At 54.5% G+C, this 21,295-nt stretch overlaps 1 protein-coding gene across 2 annotated transcripts in view; it reads left to right on the top strand.

The window, feature by feature from the left end:
- LOC140405484 (bromodomain adjacent to zinc finger domain protein 2A-like) overlaps nt 1-21,295 on the top strand; it is a 389,217-nt gene that overhangs the window by 267,389 nt on the left and 100,533 nt on the right. For both annotated transcript variants that reach the window (XM_072493982.1, XM_072493981.1), the window contains exon 20: nt 4,745-4,961. In XM_072493982.1, coding sequence (XP_072350083.1) covers nt 4,745-4,961 — 217 coding nt within the window. The remainder of the gene's footprint in view (nt 1-4,744; nt 4,962-21,295) is intronic.

The following is a 21,295-nucleotide window of genomic DNA, read 5'->3' as shown; positions in this document are numbered from 1 at the left end:
TGGATACTGAGAGATTGTTTCCCCCTGGCTGGGGTTTGACAGGGTGGATACTGAGAGATTGTTTCCCCCCTGGCTGGGGTTTGACAGGGTGGATACTGAGAGATTGTTTCCCCCTGGCTGGGGTTTGACAGGGTGGATACGGAGAGATTGTTTCCCCCTAGCTGGGGTTTGACAAGGTGGATACTGAGAGATTGTTTCCCCCTGTCTGGGGTTTGACAGGGTGGATACGGAGAGATTGTTTCCCCCTGGCTGGGGTTTGACAGGGTGGATACTGAGAGATTGTTTCCCCCTGGCTGGGGTTTGACAGGGTGGATACGGAGAGATTGTTTCCCCCTGGCTGGGGATTGACAGGGTGGATACTGAGAGATTGTTTCCCCCTGGCTGGGGTTTGACAGGGTGGATACTGAGAGATTGTTTCCCCCTGGCTGGGGTTTGACAGGGTGGATACGGAGAGATTGTTTCCCCCTAGCTGGGGTTTGACAGGGTGGATACTGAGAGATTGTTTCCCCCTGGCTGGGGTTTGACAGGGTGGATACTGAGAGATTGTTTCCCCCTGGCTGGGGTTTGACAGGGTGGATACGGAGAGATTGTTTCCCCCTGGCTGGGGTTTGACAGGGTGGATACTGAGAGATTGTTTCCCCCTGGCTGGGGTTTGACAGGGTGGATACTGAGAGATTGTTTCCCCCTGGCTGGGGTTTGACAGGGTGGATACTGAGAGATTGTTTCCCCCTGGCTGGGGTTTGACAGGGTGGATACTGAGAGATTGTTTCCCCCTGGCTGGGGTTTGACAGGGTGGAAACTGAGAGATTGTTTTCCCCTGGCTGGGGTTTGACAGGGTGGATACTGAGAGATTGTTTCCCCCTGGCTGGGGTTTGACAGGGTGGATACGGAGAGATTGTTTCCCCCTGGCTGGGGTTTGACAGGGTGGATACTGAGAGATTGTTTCCCCCTGGCTGGGGTTTGACAGGGTGGATACGGAGAGATTGTTTTCCCCTGGCTGGGGTTTGACAGGGTGGATACTGAGAGATTGTTTCCCCCTGGCTGGGGTTTGACAGGGTGGATACGGAGAGATTGTTTCCCCCTGGCTGGGGGTTGACAGGGTGGATACTGAGAGATTGTTTCCCCCTGGCTGGGGTTTGACAGGGTGGATACTGAGAGATTGTTTCCCCCCTGGCTGGGGTTTGACAGGGTGGATACTGAGAGATTGTTTCCCCCTGGCTGGGGTTTGACAGAGTGGATACTGAGAGATTGTTTCCCCCTGGCTGGGGTTTGACAGGGTGGATACTGAGAGATTGTTTCCCCCTGGCTGGGGTTTGACAGGGTGGATACTGAGAGATTGTTTCCCCCTGGCTGGGGTTTGACAGGGTGGATACGGAGAGATTGTTTCCCCCTGGCTGGGGTTTGACAGGGGGGATACTGAGAGATTGTTTCCTCCTGGCTGGGGTTTGACAGGGTGGATACTGAGAGATTGTTTCCCCCTGGCTGGGGTTTGACAGGGTGGATACTGAGAGATTGTTTCTCCCTGGCTGGGGTTTGACAGGGTGGATACTGAGAGATTGTTTCCCCCTGGCTGGGGAATCTACAGCACGGGGGTCACAGTCTCAGGATAAGATTTTGGCCATTTTGGATTGAGATGAGGAGAAACATCTTCACTGAAAGGCTGGTGAATCTTTGGAATTTGGGTTTTGGAAGCTTCATCATTGAATATATTTGAGGCTGAGATGGACAGATGTTTGGTCTAGGGAATGATGGGATATGGGGAGTGGGCAGGAAACTGGAGTTGAGGCCCAGGGTCAGCCATTGCAGAACAAGCTTGAGGGGCTTAAGGCTCCTGTTTCTTACGTTCTGACATAACTAGTGTATAACCCTGACCTGGACACGTGACTCACACTGGGGTCAAAAAGTGAGAGATGTTATTTAACTCCGTACTAGCACAGGGCAGCACGGTGGCGCAGTGGCTAGGACTGCTGCCTCACGGCCCCGAGGACCCGGGTTCGATCACGGGTCACTGTCCGTGTGGAGTTTGCACATTCTCCCCGTGCCTGTGTGGGTCTCACCCCCACAACCCAAAGATGCGCAGGGTAGGTGGATTGGCCACGCTAAATTAGAAAATATGAATTGGGTACTCTAAATTTATTTTTTTTAAACTCAGTACTGGCACCCTTTACCTGATTTTGAACAAAGGAACTGAGTTGTTGATCAGATACTGAACACAGTACAGCTTTTCAAGGCTGTCAAGTCTGTTATTTTCTCTGGAAATAATAATTGAAACACGATTTTCGAGCAGTTTCACATGCTCGGAGGAGTATGGGTGACAACTGCTGCCTCGTGGAAGTTTGCTACATAAGTGAGACTGGTCAGTGCCTATCCTTGTGATCCATCTGGTTAAAGGAGTAAATGCAGAGCAAATACAGCCCAGAAAAGACCAGAACCGAGTTAACTGACCTCAACTAAGGAGTGTCGGAAGAGAGGATGGAAAACCAGCTCCTGACCACTATCTGGCACCACCCCCTGCTGGAAGGAGTGAGTAATGTCAGGCAATTATACCCTCCGAGATTGATACCGTTGAGAATTGTGTCTGTGTTGTCTCTGAGGTGATGAGTGGAGTTAGGAGCTTGAATGACTCAGAGGCTGGCCGTAAACGAACGTCGATTTATTGACACTATTTATAAAGGTCTGCCTAATGCAGCATATCGCTCCCAGTACAATCCTAGCTGGGAGGGTTAATCACAACAGGCCTGGTTTTGGGCCTGCTTTTTTTTATCTGGCTTCTTCCCCCAACCGGGAAGCTGCTACTCCATGAGTCCCACGGGGAGATCAGGGATGGTTTCCCCGTGCCCTCATGGGGGTTCTAACAGTAGCTAGGAGACAATTATCCCCCTGTGGGCAAATTCACCAATGAGACACGAGCAGGAATGTAACAAAGAATGAATGCCTCCAAGAGAGAGCGGGGAGAAACGTAAACAGGAAGAGGTGATGGGAGAAGTGGAAGGCATAGTAAATGGTCAGTACTCTGCCTCGAAGCTCGGTACACCTGACCTGGGTGTGCTTCATGCTGACTCTGGGCAGAAAGATTCAGAACGTGTTCCATTCCCCAATTGGTGCTTTGATTTTTTTTTTCCCCCCTCTGACAGCATTTCCTCCTGGCCTCCTGAAAGCTGACTCCTGACTGGAAAGTGGTCCCAAAGGCTGTCTTAAATACTTCTTCAAAAATGTGTTCATTCATGGGACCGTTGGCTAGGCCGGCATTTGTTGCCCCTCCCTAATTGCCCTATTGCGAAGGTGGTGGTGAGCTGCCTTCTGGAACCGCTGCAATCCGTGTGGTGTAGGTACACCCACTGTGCTGTTAGAGAGGGAGTGCCAGGATTTTGCCCCAGCGACAGTGAAGGAACGGCGATATATTTCCAAGTCAGGATGGTGAGTGACTTGGAGGGGAACCTCCAGGTGGTGGGGTTCCCAGGTATCTGCTGCTCGAGTCTTTCTAAATGATAAAGGTTGTGGGTTTGGAAGGTGCTGCCTAAGGAACCTTGGCGAGTTTCTACAGTGCATTGTATTGATGGTACCCAAGGCTGCCACTGTGTCTCGATGGTGGTAGAGGGAGTGAATGATTGTGGAAGGGGGAGCAATCAACCAAGCTGCTTTGTCCTGGATGGTGTCGAGCTTCTTGAGTGTTGTGGGAGCTGCGCTCATCCAGGCAAGTGGAGTTTCCATCACACTCCTGACTTGTGCCTTGTAGATGGTGGACAGGCTTTGGGGGGTCAGGAGGGGAGTTACTCGCTGTAGAATTCCCAGCCTCTGACCTGCCCTGGTAGCCACAGTATTAATATGGATGATCCAGTTCAGTTTCTGGTCAATGGTGTGGGTTTCAGCGATGGTAATGCCAGTGAATGTCAAGGGGCATTATCTGGCACTTGTGTGGCACGAATGTAACTTGCCACTTGTCAGCCCAAGCCTGGATATTGTCCAGGCCTCGCTGCATTTGGACAGGGACTGCTTCATTATCTGAGGAGTCGCGAATGGTGCTGAACATTGTGTAGTCATCAGCAAACATCCCCACTTCTGACCTTATAATGGAAGGAAGGTCATTGATGAAGCAGCTGAAGATGGTTGGGCCGAGGACACTACCCTGCGGAACTCCTGCAGTGACGTCCTGGAGCTGAGATGATTGACCTCCAACCACCGCAACCATCTTCCTTTGTGCCGGGTATGACAACAACCAGCGGAGAGTTTTCCCCGATTCCCATTGGCTCCAGTTTAGCTGGGGCTCCTTGATGCAGACTTCACCCAAGTGCCCATTTGTGAGATGTCTGTTTGGTCAGTGTGTGTCAGCAAACTGTTACATCACAGCCAGAACCATAGTCACAGCTGATGCAGCCCTTCCCCACCTCCCTCACCCCACCCAAAGCCACTCACACCCACATTCACTTTTTACAAAGGTTATGGGGCTTGCAGGCAGGGTCCTATTTAGTAGCCACATCTCGTTGCCCAGCAAATGCCACCTTCTTGAACCGCGGCAGGCGTTTCCAATGGGGTTCACTGCATCTGACTGTGGTCTCTCCGTTCACCAGCCCAGCGCACTGAGGCCGCCGCGGATGGCTGGCTGAAATTCAATCAATGAAATGCAACGGCCCGGATGAGTCTTTCTGTTAAGTGAATGCAAACAGTACGTGTCTCTGCTCACCACTCTTTTCAATCTCCTTTGCTTCCTCTTATGTCATGTATGGCCATTCTGTTTGATGAGCAGTCCACAGACTCAGTGGATCTGACTACCCCACACGGGACCCCAATCGCAGCATCTCTTCAAGCCAGCTCCAACGCAGCCAAAGCGAAAGTCAAGTCTCACCATTGTGACGGTGCTCTTCAGCACGAATGCCCGTTGCCACGGATACCCAGGCGCCGTGGACGACCATCAAAATTGGAGAAAGAGATGAGTCAGCGCCAACTGAAACCTATTCCACCAGGTGAGATGTTGAATGTTACTTTGAATTATTGGGGCTGGTCTGGGTGTGTTACACTGATACACAGGGTGGATTATTCTGTCGTGATCGTTTAAGGCCAGAGGGGGCAGCACGCGTGTGGAGGCTCTCCATTAAAAATAGCTTTATCGAAGTGCAACAATCGAAACAACTTTAAAACTTAAGAACCTTTGATGGCCACAAAGTCACATTGCTATTAAGTAAACTCAGGGGTGAATTCCCAGGTTGAGTGTTCCCATTAAGGAATGGTGCTTGGTAGAGCATTGGGACAGTAGCCCTTGTCCTACCTCCCACCTTTAAAATCAGCTACCGAGAAAACGCAGTTGGAAAAAATCCATAAACAGAGAAAATAAGAGCAGGAGGAGGCCATTCGGCCCTTCGAGCCTGCTCCGCCATTCATTCTGATCAGGGCTGATCATCCAACTCAACAGCCAAATTCCACCTTCCCCCCCCCCCGCCTCCCCTATCTTTTAATCCCCTTTGTCCTACGTGCTATATCTAACTGCTTCTTAGAAACATCCACGGCCACAGACCCGGCATTTCTCCAGCCGTATTTGCAGGTAAAGCTAGCCCCCCACCAGACGGAGGATCGGTGCAGCTTTTGCGCCGTTTCTTCGGGCGTAAAACGCCACTGTTCCCACGCCGGCGTCAACACTTGGTCTTCAAATTGGGAATCCAGCCCCCAATGTTTTGGCCTCAACTACTTTCCGTGATAACAAATTCCACAGGCCACCCACTCTCTGGGTGAAGAAACTTCTCCTCATCTCTGTGCTAAATGGTCTCCCCCGTATCCTCAGACTGTGGCCCCTGGTTCTGAACTCCCCCACCATCGGGAACATCCTTCCTGCATCTACCCTCCTGTTAGAATTTTATAGGTTTCTATGAGATCCCTCCTTCATTCGTCTGAACTCCAGCGAATACTGGCAGCACGGTAGCATAGTGGTTAGCACTGTTGCTTCACAGCGCCAGGGTCCCGGGTTTGATTCCCGGCTTGGGTCACTGTCTGTGCGGAGTCTGCACGTTCACCCCGTGTCTATGTGGGTTTCCTCCGGGTGCTCCGGTTTCCTCCCACAAGTCCCGAAAGACGTGCTGTTAGGTGAATTGGACATTCTGAATTCTCCCTCTGTGACCCGAACAGGCGCCGGAATGTGGCGACTAGGGGATTTTCACAGTAACTTCATTGCAGTGTTAATGTAAGCCTACTTGTGACAATAAAGAATATTATTATTTTATTATTACAATCCTAATCGATTCAATCTCTCCTCATACGTCAGCCCGAAGGAGGTCTTTTGAAAAAGTTGCATGGCTATTTAAAAAGAAAATGTGGTTCTTCCAGCTGATTCCCAGGGATTATATAAGTTACATATTTCTACCGTTTACAAGTGTCTATTAGCCACAATGTTCATCTTTGTTTAAATCCGTTCACTTCTTGAAAACCTCAATATTCTCCACTTGCCTCGCGTTCCATTAATACTCGACGCTGTCCTCACAGTTCACCTCAGCCCACTCTGCTGCTCCATTTGTGTGAGTGAAGAGACGTTACGTTGTAAATTAACATCTATTCTCGAACTAGAGGTGTTTAAATGGTAACTGAAATAGTGAGAACAGTTGTCGATTGCTTTGTAGAAAACATGTGACATTAAATTACAACTTTTACTCCCTTCCAATCAATCGTTATCTTTGATTAAAATATATTGTGGTTTCACAAGATCCTGGAATCCCTACTGTACAGAAGGAGGCCATTTTCCCCATCGAGTTCGCACCGAGCCTCTGAAAGAACACCCTACCCAGGCCCACTCCCCCACCCTATCCCCGTAACCCCATCTAACCTTTGGACGCTAAGAGGTAGTTTAGCATGGCCAATCCACCTAACCGGCACATCTTTGGACTGTGGGAGGAAACCGGAGCACCCGGAGGAAACCCACGCACACACGGGGAGGATGTGCAGACTCCGCGCAGCCAGTGACCCAAGGCCGGAATTGAATCCAGGGCCTTGGCACTGTGACGCAGCTGTGCTAACCACTGTGCCATTGTGTCATCCCCGGTTTGAAAGTCACACAAAGGACTAAGAGGCTACAGAATAAAACAATCATTAACCTGAGAATTAATAAGGGTATTATGCTGCTATTAAGATACATTCCAGGGCTAATGAGTCGACAAGTATAATAAGCTTTGACTTCGCACTACTCCATTCCTAGTGTACAATGTCTCGAGATAAAAGCATGAGAGAGAGTTATGGGTAACACTATAGGACCAATTCCGTGACCTGCACTCACATCTGTCAAGGACAAGACCATAGGCCGAGAGCCTCGTAAAATGACTGGAACTGTCTATTTTAAAAGACAGACGTGCATTCCAAAGCACCTTATATAAGAGGAACAAAGTATTTTACCATTATACAGGGCTTTGGTGAGAGCAGAACTGGAGTACTGTGTGGTCTCACAGACATAGACATAGAATTTACAGCGCAGAAGGAGGCCATTCGGCCCATCAAGTCTGCACCAGCCCTTGGAAAGAGCACCCTACCCAAGCCCACACCTCCACCCTATCCCCACAATCCAGCAACCCCACCCAACACTAAGGGCAATTTTGGGCACTAAGGGCAATTGATCATGGCCAATCCACCTAACCTGCACATCTTTGGACTGTGGGAGGAAACCGGAGCACCCGGAGGAAACCCACGCAGACACGGGGAGAACGTGCAGACTCCGCACAGACAGTGACCCAAGCCGGAATCGAACCTGGGACCCTGGAGCTGTGAAGCAATTGTGCTAATCACTGGGCCACCGTGCTGCCCAAACTTGCTTACCAAAGAAGGAGATTTTTGCTCAAAAAGGGATGCAGTATAGTTTCACCGGACTCATTCCTGGGATGAAGAATTGTCCGATTGAGGAGAGATTGAGTGGAACACTCTCTCCCTCCTCGTACACTCCCTCCCTCCTTGCACACTCCCTCCCTCCTCACACACACTCTCTCCCTCCTCACACACTCTCTCCCTCCTCACACACACTCTCCCTCCTCGCACACACACTCTCCCTCCTCGCACACACACTCTCCCTCCTCACACACACTCTCTCCCTCCTCACACACTCTCTCCCTCCTCACACACTCCCTCGCTCCTCGCACACACCCTCTCCCTCCTCACACACTCCCTCCTCGCACACACTCCCTCCCTCCTCACACACTCTCTCCCGCCTTGCACACACTCTCTCCCTCCTCACACACTCTCCCTCCTCACACACTCTCCCTCCTCACACACTCTCCCTCCTCACACTCTCTCTCCCTCCTCACACACACTCTCTCCCTCCTCGCACACGCTCTCTCCCTCCTCACACACACTCTCTCCCTCCTCACACACACTCCCTCCCTCCTCACACACTCCCTCGCTCCTCACACACACTCTCTCCCTCCTCGCACACACTCTCTCCCACCTCACACACACTCTCCCTTCTCACACACACTCCCACCTCACACACACTCTCCCTTCTCACACACACTCCCTTCTCACACACACTCTCTCCCTTCTCACACACACTCCCTCCTCACACACTCTCTCCCTCCTCACACACTCTCTCCCTCCTCACACACACTCTCTCCATCCTCACACACTCTCTCCCTCCTCACAAACACTCTCTCCCTCCTCACACACACTCTCTCCCTCTTCGCAGACACTCCCTCCTCACACACTCCCTCCTCACTCACACTCTCCCTCCTCACACACACACTCTCCCTCCTCACACACACTCTCTCCCTTCTCACACACACTCTCTCCCTTCTCACACACTCCCTCGCTCCTCGCACACACACTCCTTCCTCACACACACCCTCTCCCTCCTCACACACTCTCTCCCTCCTCACACACTCTCTCCCTCCTCACACACACTCTCTCCCTCCTCACACACTCTTTCCCTCCTCACACACACTCTCTCCCTCCTCCCACACACTCCCTCCCTCCTCACACACTCCCTCCCTCCTCACACACTCTCTCCCTCCTCACACACGCTCTCTCCCTCCTCACACACGCTCCCTCCCTCCTCACACACACACTCCCTCCCTCCTCACACACTCTCTCTCCCTCCTCACACACGCTCTCTCCCTCCTCACACACACTCTCTCCCTCCTCACACACACTCTCCCTCCTTGCACACACTCCCTCCCTCCTCACACACTCTCTCCCTCCTCGCACACACTCTCTCCCTCCTCACACGCTCTCTCCCTCCTCACACACTCTCTCCCTCCTCACACACACTCCCTCCCTCCTCACACACTCCCTCCCTCCTCACACACTCTCTCCCTCCTCACACACGCTCTCTCCCTCCTCACACACGCTCCCTCCCTCCTCACACACACACTCCCTCCCTCCTCACACACTCTCTCTCCCTCCTCACACACGCTCTCTCCCTCCTCACACACACTCTCTCCCTCCTCACACACACTCTCCCTCCTTGCACACACTCCCTCCCTCCTCACACACTCTCTCCCTCCTCGCACACACTCTCTCCCTCCTCACACTCTCTCTCCCTCCTCACACACTCTCTCCCTCCTCGCACATACTCCCTCCCTCCTCACAGACTCTCACCCTCCTCACACACAGCCTCCCCCCTCACACACTCGCTCCCTCCTCGCACACACTCCCTCCCTCCTCGCACACACTCTCCCTCCTCGCACACACTCTCTCCCTCCTCATACACACTCTCCCTCCTAGCACACACTCCCTCCCTCCTCACACACTCTCTCCCTCCTCGCAAACACTCTCTCCCTCCTCCTCACACTCCCTCCCTCCTCACACACTCACTCCCTCCTCGCACACCCTCCCTCCTCACACACTCTCTCCCTCCTCACACACTCTCTCCCTCCTCGCACACACTCCCTCCCTCCTCATACACTCTCTCCCTCCTCGCACACACTCCCTCCCTCCTCATACACACTCTCCCTCCTCACACACACTCTCCCTCCTCGCACACTCTCCCTCCTCGCACACAATCTCTCCCTCCTCACACACTCTCCCTCCTCACACACACTCCCTCCTCGCACACACTCTCTCCCTCCTCACACACACTCCCTCCCTCCTCACACACACTCCCTCCCTCCTCACACACTCTCTCCCTCCTCACACACACTCTCTCCCTCCTCACACACACTCTCCCTCCTCACACACACTCTCTCCCTCCTCATACACTCTCCCCCTCCTCACACACTACCTCCCTCCTCACACACACTCCCTCCTCACACACTCTCTCCCTCTTCACACACACTCTCTCCCTCCTCACACACACTCTCCCTCCTCACACACACTCTCTCCCTCCTCACACACTCTCTCCCTCCTCACACACACTCTCCCTCCTCACACACACTCTCTCCCTCCTCACACACTCCCTCGCTCCTCGTACACACTCTCTCCCTCCTCACACACTCCCTCGCTCCTCACACACCCTCTCTCCCTCTTCGCACACACTCTCTCCCTCCTCACACTCTCTCTCCCTCGTCACACACACTCTCTCCCTCCTCGCACACATTCTCTCGCTCCTCCCACAGACTCCCTCCCTCCTCACACATTCTCTCTCTCCTCACACACTCTCTCCCTCCTCACACACACTCTCTCCCTCCTCACACACTCTCCCTCCTCACACACACTCTCCCTCCTCACACACACTCTCTCCCTCCTCACACACACTCTCACCCTCTCTCGCACACACACTCTCCCTCTCTCGCACACACACACACGCACTCTCTCCCTCTCTCACACACACTCTCTCCCTCCTCTCACACACTCTCTCCTCACACACACTCTCCCTCCTCACACACACTCTCCCTCCTCACACACTCCCTCCCTCCTCACACACTCTCTCCCTCCTCACACACGCTCTCTCCCTCCTCACACACACTCTCTCCCTCCTCACACACACTCTCTCCCTCCTCACACACACTCCCTCCCTCCTCACACACTCTCTCCCTCCTCACACACTCTCTCCCTCCTCACACACTCTTTCCTTCCTCACACACACTCCCTCCCTCCTCACACACACACTCCCTCCCTCCTCACACACTCTCTCCCTCCTCACACACACTCTCTCCCTCCTCACACACACTCTCTCCCTCCTCACAAACACTCTCCCTCCTCGCACACACTCTCTCCCTCCTCACACACTCTCTCCCTCCTCACACTCCCTCCCTCCTCACACACTCTCTACCTCCTCACACACTCTCTACCTCCTCACACACTCTCTCCCTCCTCACACACTCTCTCCCTCCTCGCACACACTCCCTCCCTCCTCACAGACTCTCACCCTCCTCACACACACCCTCCCCCCTCACACACTCGCTCCCTCCTCGCACACACTCCCTCCCTCCTCGCACACACTCTCCCTCCTCGCACACACTCTCTCCCTCCTCATACACACTCTCCCTCCTTGCACACACTCCCTCCCTCCTCACACACTCTCTCCCTCCTCGCAAACACTCTCTCCCTCCTCCTCACACTCCCTCCCTCCTCACACACTCTCTCCCTCCTCGCACACACTCCCTCCCTCCTCACACACTCTCTCCCTCCTCGCACACACTCTCCCTCCTCGCACACACTCCCTCCCTCCTCACACACTCTCTTCCTCCTCGCACACACTCCCTCCCTCCTCATACACACTCTCCCTCCTCACACACACTCTCCCTCCTCGCACACTCTCCCTCCTCGCACACACTCTCTCCCTCCTCACACACTCTCTCCCTCCTCACACACACTCCCTCCTCGCACACACTCTCTCCCTTCTCACACACTCTCCCTCCTCACACACACTCCCTCCCTCCTCACACTCTCTCCCTCCTCACACACACTCTCTCCCTCCTCACACACTCTCTCCCTCCTCACACACACTCTCCCTCCTCACACACACTCTCTCCCTCCTCACACACACTCTCTCCCTCCTCACACACTCTCCCCCTCCTCACACACTACGTCGCTCCTCACACACACTCTCTCCCTCCTCGCACACACTCTCTCCCTCCTCGCACACACTCTCTCCCTCCTCGCACACACTCTCTCCCTCCTCGCACACACTCTCTCCCTCCTCGCACACACTCTCTCCCTCCTCACACACTCTCTCCCTCCTCACACACTCTCTCCCTCCTCACACACACTCTCCCTCCTCACACACACTCTCTCCCTCCTCACACACACCCTCGCTCCTCGCACACACTCTCTCCCTCCTCACACACTCCCTCGCTCCTCGCACACACTCCCTCCTCACACACACTCTGTCCCTCCTCGCACACTCTCTCCCTCCTCGCACACACTCTCCCTCCTCACACACACTCTCTCCCTCCTCACACTCTCTCTCCCTCCTCACACACACTCTCTCCCTCCTCACACACACTCTCTCCCTCTTCGCACACACTCTCTCCCTCCTCACACACTCTCTCCCTCCTCACACTCTCTCTCCTTCCTCACACACACTCTCTCCCTCCTCACACACTCTCCCTCCTCACACACACTCTCCCTCCTCACACACACTCTCTCCCTCCTCGCACACACTCTCACCCTCTCTCGCACACACACTCTCCCTCTCTCGCACACACACACACGCACTCTCTCCCTCTCTCACACACACTCTCTCCCTCCTCTCACACACTCTCTCCTCACACACACTCTCCCTCCTCACACACACTCTCTCCCTCCTCACACACTCTCCCTCCTCACACACTCTCTCCCTCCTCACACACTCTCTCCCTCCTCACACACACTCTCTCCCTCCTCACACACATTCTCTCCCTCCTCACACACACTCTCTCCCTCCTCACACACTCTCTCCCTCCTCACACACTCTCTCCCTCCTCACACACATTCTCTCCCTCCTCACACACACTCTCTCCCTCCTCACACACACTCTCTCCCTCCTCACGCACACTCTCCTCACACACTCTCTTCCTCCTCACACACACTCTCTCCCTCCTCACACACACTCCCTCCTCACACACACTCTCTCCCTCCTCACACACACTCTCTCCCTCTTCGCACACACTCTCTCCCTCCTCACACATTCTCTCCCTCCTCACACACACTCTCTCCCTCTTCGCACACACTGTCTCCCTCCTCACACTCTCTCGCCCTCCTCACACACATTCTCTCCCTCCTCACACAGACTCCATCCCTCCTCACACATTCTCTCCCTCCTCGCACACTCTCTCCCACCTCACACACTTTCTCCCTCCTCACACAGACTCCCTCCCTCCTCACACATTCTCTCCCTCCTCACACACACTCTCCCTCCTCACACACTCTCTCTCCCCCCTCACAAACTCTCTCCCTCCTCACACACACTCTCTCCCTCCTCGCACACTCCCTCGCTCCTCGCACACACTCTCTCCCTCCTCACACACACTCTCTCCCTCTTCGCAGACACTCTCTCCCTCCTCACACACACTCTCTCCCCCCTCACACACTCCCTCGCTCCTCGCACACACTCTCTCCCTCCTCACACTCTCTCTCCCTCCTCACACACACTCTCTCCCTCCTCACACACTCTCTCCCTCCTCACACACACACTCTCCCTCCTCACACACTTCCTCCTCACACACACTCTCTCCCTCCTCACACACACTCTCTCCCTCCTCACACACTCTCTCCCTCCTCACACACTCTCTCTCCCTCCTCACACACTCTCTCTCCCTCCGCACACACTCTCTCCCTCCTCACACACACCCTCTCCCTCCTCACACACACTCTCCCTCCTCACACACTCCCTCCTCACACACTCCCTCCTCACACACACTCTCTCCCTCCTCGTCCACACTCTCTCCCTCCTCGCACACACTCTCTCCCTCCTCGCACACACTCTCTCCCTCCTCGCACACACTCTCTCCCTCCTCGCACACACTCTCTCCCTCCTCGCACACACTCTCTCCCACCTCACAGACACTCTCTCCTCACACACACTCTCTCCCACCTCACACACTGTCCCTCCTCACACACACTCTCCCTCCTCACACACACTCTCTCCCTCCTCACACACACTCTCACCCTCCTCGCACACACTCTCACCCTCTCTCGCACACACACTCTCCCTCTCTCGCACACACACACACGCACTCTCTCCCTCTCTCACACACACTCTCTCCCTCCTCTCACACACTCTCTCCTCACACACACTCTCCCTCCTCACACACACTCTCTCCCTCCTCACACACTCTCCCTCCTCACACACTCTCTCAGGTAGCCTGGGTCACATTGTCATCCAAAAAGACGAGGTGTTGGGTGTCTTAAAAAATATTAAGGTAGATAAGTCCCCAGGGCCTGATGGGATCTACCCCAGAATACTGAAGGAGGCTGGAGTGGAAATTGCTGAGGCCTTGACAGAAATCTTTGGATCCTCGCTGTCTTCAGGGGATGTCCCGGAGGACTGGAGAATAGCCAATGTTGTTCCTCTGTTTAAGAAGGGTAGCAAGGATAATCCCGGGAACTACAGGCCGGTGAGCCTTACTTCAGTGGTAGGGAAATTACTGGAGAGAATTCTTCGAGACAGGATCTACTCCCATTTGGAAGCAAATGGACGTATTAGTGAGAGGCAGCACGGTTTTGTGAAGGGGAGGTCGTGTCTCACTAACTTGATAGAGTTTTTCGAGGAGGTCACTAAGATGATTGATGCAGGTAGGGCAGTAGATGTTGTCTATATGGACTTCAGTAAGGCCTTTGACAAGGTCCCTCATGGTAGACTAGTACAAAAGGTGAAGTCACACGGGATCAGGGGTGAACTGGCAAGGTGGATACAGAACTGGCTAGGCCATAGAAGGCAGAGGGTAGCAATGGAGGGATGCTTTTCTAATTGGAGGGCTGTGACCAGTGGTGTTCCACAGGGATCAGTGCTGGGACCTTTGCTCTTTGTAGTATATATAAATGATTTGGAGGAAAATGTAACTGGTCTGATTCGTAAGTTTGCAGACGACACAAAGGTTGGTGGAATTGCGGATAGCGATGAGGACTGTCTGAGGATACAGCAGGATTTAGATTGTCTGGAGACTTGGGCGGAGAGATGGCAGATGGAGTTTAATCCGGACAAATGTGAGGTAATGCATTTTGGAAGGGCTAATGCAGGTAGGGAATATACAGTGAATGGTAGAACCCTCAAGAGTATTGAAAGTCAAAGAGATCTAGGAGTACAGGTCCACAGGTCATTGAAAGGGGCAACACAGGTGGAGAAGGTAGTCAAGAAGGCGTACGGCATGCTTGCCTTCATTGGCCGGGGCATTGAGTATAAGAATTGGCAAGTCATGTTGCAGCTGTATAGAACCTTAGTTAGGCCACACTTGGAGTATAGTGTTCAATTCTGGTCGCCACACTACCAGAAGGATGTGGAGGCTTTAGAGAGGGTGCAGAAGAGATTTACCAGAATGTTGCCTGGTATGGAGGGCATAAGCTATGAGGAGCGATTGAATAAACTCGGTTTGTTCTCACTGGAACGAAGGAGGTTGAGGGGCGACCTGATAGAGGTATACAAAATTATGAGGGGCATAGACAGAGTGGATAGTCAGAGGCTTTTCCCCAGGGTAGAGGGGTCAATTACTAGGGGGCATAGGTTTAAGGTGAGAGGGGCAAGGTTTAGAGTAGATGTACGAGGCAAGTTTTTTACGCAGAGGGTAGTGGGTGCCTGGAACTCGCTGCCGGAGGAGGTAGTGGAAGCAGGGACGATAGGGACATTTAAGGGGCATCTTGACAAATATATGAATAGGATGGGAATAGAAGGATACGGACCCAGGAAGTGTAGAAGATTGTAGTTTAGTCGGGCAGTATGGTCGGCACGGGCTTGGAGGGCCGAAGGGCCTGTTCCTCTGCTGTACATTTCTTTGTTCTTTGTTCTTTGTTCCTCACACAACCTCTCCCTCCTCACACACACTCTCTCCCTCCTCACACACACTCTCACCCTCTCTCGCACACACACTCTCCCTCTCTCGCACACACACACACACACACACACACTCTCTCCCTCTCTCACACACACTCTCCCTCCTCTCACACACTATCTCCTCACACACACTCTCCCTCCTCACACACACTCTCTCCCTCCTCACACACTCTCCCTCCTCACACACTCTCCCTCCTCACACACTCTCTCCCTCCTCACACACACTCTCTCCCTCCTCACACACACTCTCTCCCTCCTCACACACACTCTCTCCCTCCTCACACACACTCTCTCCATCCTCACACACACTCTCTCCCTCCTCACACACTCTCTCCCTCCTCACACACTCTCTCCCTCCTCACACACACTCTCCCTCCTCACACACACTCTCCCTCCTCACACACACTCTCTCCCTCCTCACACACACTCTCTCCCTCCTCACACACACTCTCTTCCTCCTCACACACTCTACCTCCTCACACACTCTCTCCCTCTTCACACACACTCTCCCTCCTCACACACTCTCCCTCCTCACACACAGTCTCTCCCTCCTCACACACTCTCTCCCTCCTCACACACACTCTCTCCCTCCTCACACACACTCTCACCCTCTCTCGCACACACACTCTCCCTCTCTCGCACACACACACACGCACTCTCTTCCTCTCTCACACATGCACTCTCTCCCTCCTCACACACACTCTCCCTCTCTCACACACACTCTCACCCTCTCTCACACACACACTCTCTCCCTCTCTCTCACACACGTGCACTCTCTCCGTCTCCTCACACACTCTCTCCCTCTCTCTCACACGCTCTCTCTCCCTCTCTCTCACACACACACTCTCTTGCTCTCTCTCACACACGCTCTCTCTCCCTATCTCTCATACACACACTCTCTCCCTCTCTCTCACACGCTCTCTCTCCCTCTCTCTCACACACACACTCGCTCCTCTCACAGACTCTCACCCTCCTCACACACACCCTCCCCCCTCACACACTCTCTCCCTCCTCGTCCACACTCTCTCCCTCCTCACACACACTCTCTCCCTCCTCACACACACTCTCTCCCTCCTCACACAGTCTCTCCCTCCTCACACACTCCCTCCTCACACACACTCTCTCCCTCCTCACACACACTCTCTCCCTCCGCACACACACTCTCCCTTCTCACACACTCTCTCTCCCTCCTCACACACACTCTCTCCCTCCTCACACACACTCTCCCTCCTCACACACACTCTCCCTCCTCACAGACTCTCACCCTCCTCACACACACCCTCCCCCCTCACACACTCTCTCCCTCCTCGTCCACACTCTCTCCCTCCTCGCACACACTCTCTCCCTCCTCGCACACACTCTCTCCCTCCTCGCACACACTCTCTCCCTCCTCGCACACACTCTCTCCCTCCTCGCACACACACTCTCCCTCCTCACACACTCTCTCCCTCCTCACACACTCTCTCCCTCCTCACACACTCTCTCCCTCCTCACACACACTCTCTCCCTCCTCACACACACCCTCGCTCCTCGCACACACTCTCTCCCTCCTCACACACTCCCTCGCTCCTCGCACACACTCTCTCCCTCCTCACACACACTCTGTCCCTCCTCACACACTCTCTCCCTCCTCACACACATTCTCTCCCTCCTCACACACACTCTCTCCCTCCTCACACACTCTCTCCCTCCTCACACACACTCTCTCCCTCCTCACACACACTCTCTCCCTCTTCGCACACACTCTCTCCCTCCTCACACACTCTCTCCCTCCTCACACTCTCTCTCCTTCCTCACACACACTCTCTCCCTCCTCACACACACTCTCTCCCTCTTCGCACACACTCTCTCCCTCCTCACACACACTCTCTCCCTCTTCGCACACACTCTCTCCCTCCTCACACTCTCTCTCCCTCCTCACACACACTCTCTCCCTCCTCGCACACATTCTCGCCCTCCTCCCACAGACTCCCTCCCTCCTCACACATTCTCTCTCTCCTCACACACTCTCCCTCCTCACACACACTCTCTCCCTCCTCACACACTCTCCCTCCTCACACACACTCTCCCTCCTCACACACACTCTCTCCCTCCTCACACACACTCTCTCCCTCCTCACACACACTCTCACCCTCTCTCACACACACACTCTCCCTCTCTCCCTCTCTCGCACACACACACACGCACTCTCTCCCTCTCTCACACACACTCTCTCCCTCCTCTCACACACTCTCTCCTCACACACACTCTCCCTCCTCACACACACTCTCTCCCTCCTCACACACTCTCCCTCCTCACACACTCTCTCCCTCCTCACACACTCTCTCCCTCCTCACACACATTCTCTCCCTCCTCACACACACTCTCTCCCTCCTCACACACACTCTCTCCCTCCTCACACACACTCTCTCCCTCCTCACACACACTCTCTCCCTCCTCACGCACACTCTCTCCTCACACACTCTCTCCCTCCTCACACACACTCTCTCCCTCCTCACACACACTCCCTCCTCACACACTCTCTCCCTCCTCACACACACTCTCTCCCTCCTCACACACACTCTCTCCCTCCTCACACACACTCTCTCCCTCCTCACACACACTCTCTCCCTCTTCGCACACACTCTCTCCCTCCTCACACATTCTCTCCCTCCTCACACACACTCTCACCCTCTTCGCACACTCTCTCTCCCTCCTCACACTCTCTCGCCCTCCTCACACACATTCTCTCCCTCCTCACACAGACTCCCTCCCTCCTCACACACTCTCTCCCTCCTCACACACTCCCTCGCTCCTCGCACACACACTCTCCCTCCTCACACACACTCTCTCCCTCCTCACACAAACTTTCTCCCTCCTCACACACACTCTCTCCCTCTTCGCACACACTCTCTCCCTCCTCACACACACTCTCTCCCACCTCACACACACTCTCTCCCTCCTCACACTCACTCTTTCCCTCCTCTCACACACTCTCTCCCTCCTCACACACACTCTCTGCCTCCTCACACACACTCTCTCCCTCCTCACACACACTCTCTCCCTCCTCACACACACTCTCTCCCTCCTCACACACACTCTCTCCGTCCTCACACACACTCTCTCCCTCCTCACACATACTCTCCCTCCTCACACACACTCTCCCTCCTCACACACACTCTCTCCCTCCTCACACACACTTTCTCCCTCCTCACACACACTCTCTCCCTCCTCACACACTCTCCCTCCTCACACACACTCTCTCCCTCCTCACATACTCTCTCCCTCCTCACACACTCTCTCCCTCTTCACACACAGTCTCCCTCCTCACACACACTCTCTCCCTCCTCACACACCCTCTCTCGCACACACACTCTCCCTCTCTCGCACACACACACGCACTCTCTCCCTCTCTCACACATGCACTCTCTCCCTCCTCACACACACTCTCCCTCTCTCACACACACTCTCACCCTCTCTCACACACACACTCTCTCCCTCTCTCTCACACACGTGCACTCTCTCCGTCTCCTCACACACTCTCTCCCTCTCTCTCACACGCTCTCTCTCCCTCTCTCTCACACACACACTCTCTTGCTCTCTCTCACACACACGCTCTCTCTCCCTATCTCTCTCATACACACGCTCTCTCCCTCTCTCCCACACACGTGCACTCTCTCCGTCTTGTTTCACACTCTCTCCCTCTCTCTCACACGCTCTCTCTCCCTCTCTCTCACACACACACACTCGCTCCTCGCACACACTCTCTCCCTCCTCACACACTCTCTCCCTCCTCACACACACTCCCTCCTCGCACACACTCTCTCCCTCCTCACACACTCCCTCCGCACACACACTCTCTCCCTCCTCACACACACTCTCTCCCTCCTCACACACACTCTCCCTCCTCACACACTCTCTCTCCCTCCTCACACACTCTCTCTCCCTCCTCACACATACTCTCCCTCCTCACAGACTCTCACCTTCCTCACATACACCCTCCCCCCTCACACACTTGCTCCCTCCTCGCACATACTCCCTCCTCGCACACACTCTCCCTCCTCGCACACACTCTCTCCCTCTTCATACACACTCTCCCTCCTTGCACACTCTCCCTCCCTCCTCCTCACACTCCCTCCCTCCTCACACACTCTCTCCCTCCTCACACACTCTCTCCCTCCTCGCACACACTCCCTCCCTCCTCATACACTCTCTCCCTCCTCGCTCGCACACCCTCCCTCCTCATACACACTCTCCCTCCTCGCACACTCTCCCTTCTCGCACACACTCTCTCCCTCCTCACACACTCTCTCCCTCCTCACACACTCTCTCCCTCCTCACACACTCTCTCCCTCCTCACACACACTCCTTCCTCTCACACACTCTCTCCCTTCTCACACACTCTCCCTCCTCACACACACTCCCTCCCTCCTCACACACTCTCTCCCTCCTCACACACACTCTCTCCCTCTCTCTCACACGCTCTCTCTCCCTCTCTCTCACACACACACTCCTTCCTCTCACACACTCTCTCCCTTCTCACACACTCTCCCTCCTCACACACACTCCCTCCCTCCTCACACACACTCTCCCTCCTCACACACACTCCCTCCCCCCTCACACACTCTCTCCCTCCTCGTCCACACTCTCTCCCTCCTCGCACACACTCTCTCCCTCCTCGCACACACTCTCTCCCTCCTCGCACACACTCTCTCCCTCCTCGCACACACTCTCTCCCTCCTCGCACACACTCTCTCCCTCCTCACACACTCTCTCCCTCCTCACACACTCTCTCCCTCCTCACACACTCTCTCCCTCCTCACACACACTCTCTCCCTCCTCACACACACCCTCGCTCCTCGCACACACTCTCTCCCTCCTCACACACTCCCTCGCTCCTCGCACACACTCTCTCCCTCCTCACACACACTCTGTCCCTCCTCACACACTCTCTCCCTCCTCACACACATTCTCTCCCTCCTCACACACACTCTCTCCCTCCTCACACACTCTCTCCCTCCTCACACACACTCTCTCCCTCCTCACACACACTCTCTCCCTCTTCGCACACACTCTCTCCCTCCTCACACACTCTCTCCCTCCTCACACTCTCTCTCCTTCCTCACACACACTCTCTCCCTCCTCACACACACTCTCTCCCTCTTCGCACACACTCTCTCCCTCCTCACACACACTCTCTCCCTCTTCGCACACACTCTCTCCCTCCTCACACTCTCTCTCCCTCCTCACACACACTCTCTCCCTCCTCGCACACATTCTCGCCCTCCTCCCACAGACTCCCTCCCTCCTCACACATTCTCTCTCTCCTCACACACTCTCCCTCCTCACACACACTCTCTCCCTCCTCACACACTCTCCCTCCTCACACACACTCTCCCTCCTCACACACACTCTCTCCCTCCTCACACACACTCTCTCCCTCCTCACACA

The sequence above is a fragment of the Scyliorhinus torazame genome, chromosome X (genome assembly GCF_047496885.1).
Source record: "Scyliorhinus torazame isolate Kashiwa2021f chromosome X, sScyTor2.1, whole genome shotgun sequence".
Lineage (NCBI taxonomy): Eukaryota > Metazoa > Chordata > Chondrichthyes > Carcharhiniformes > Scyliorhinidae > Scyliorhinus > Scyliorhinus torazame.
This window is presented reverse-complemented; position numbering and strand designations above follow the sequence as displayed.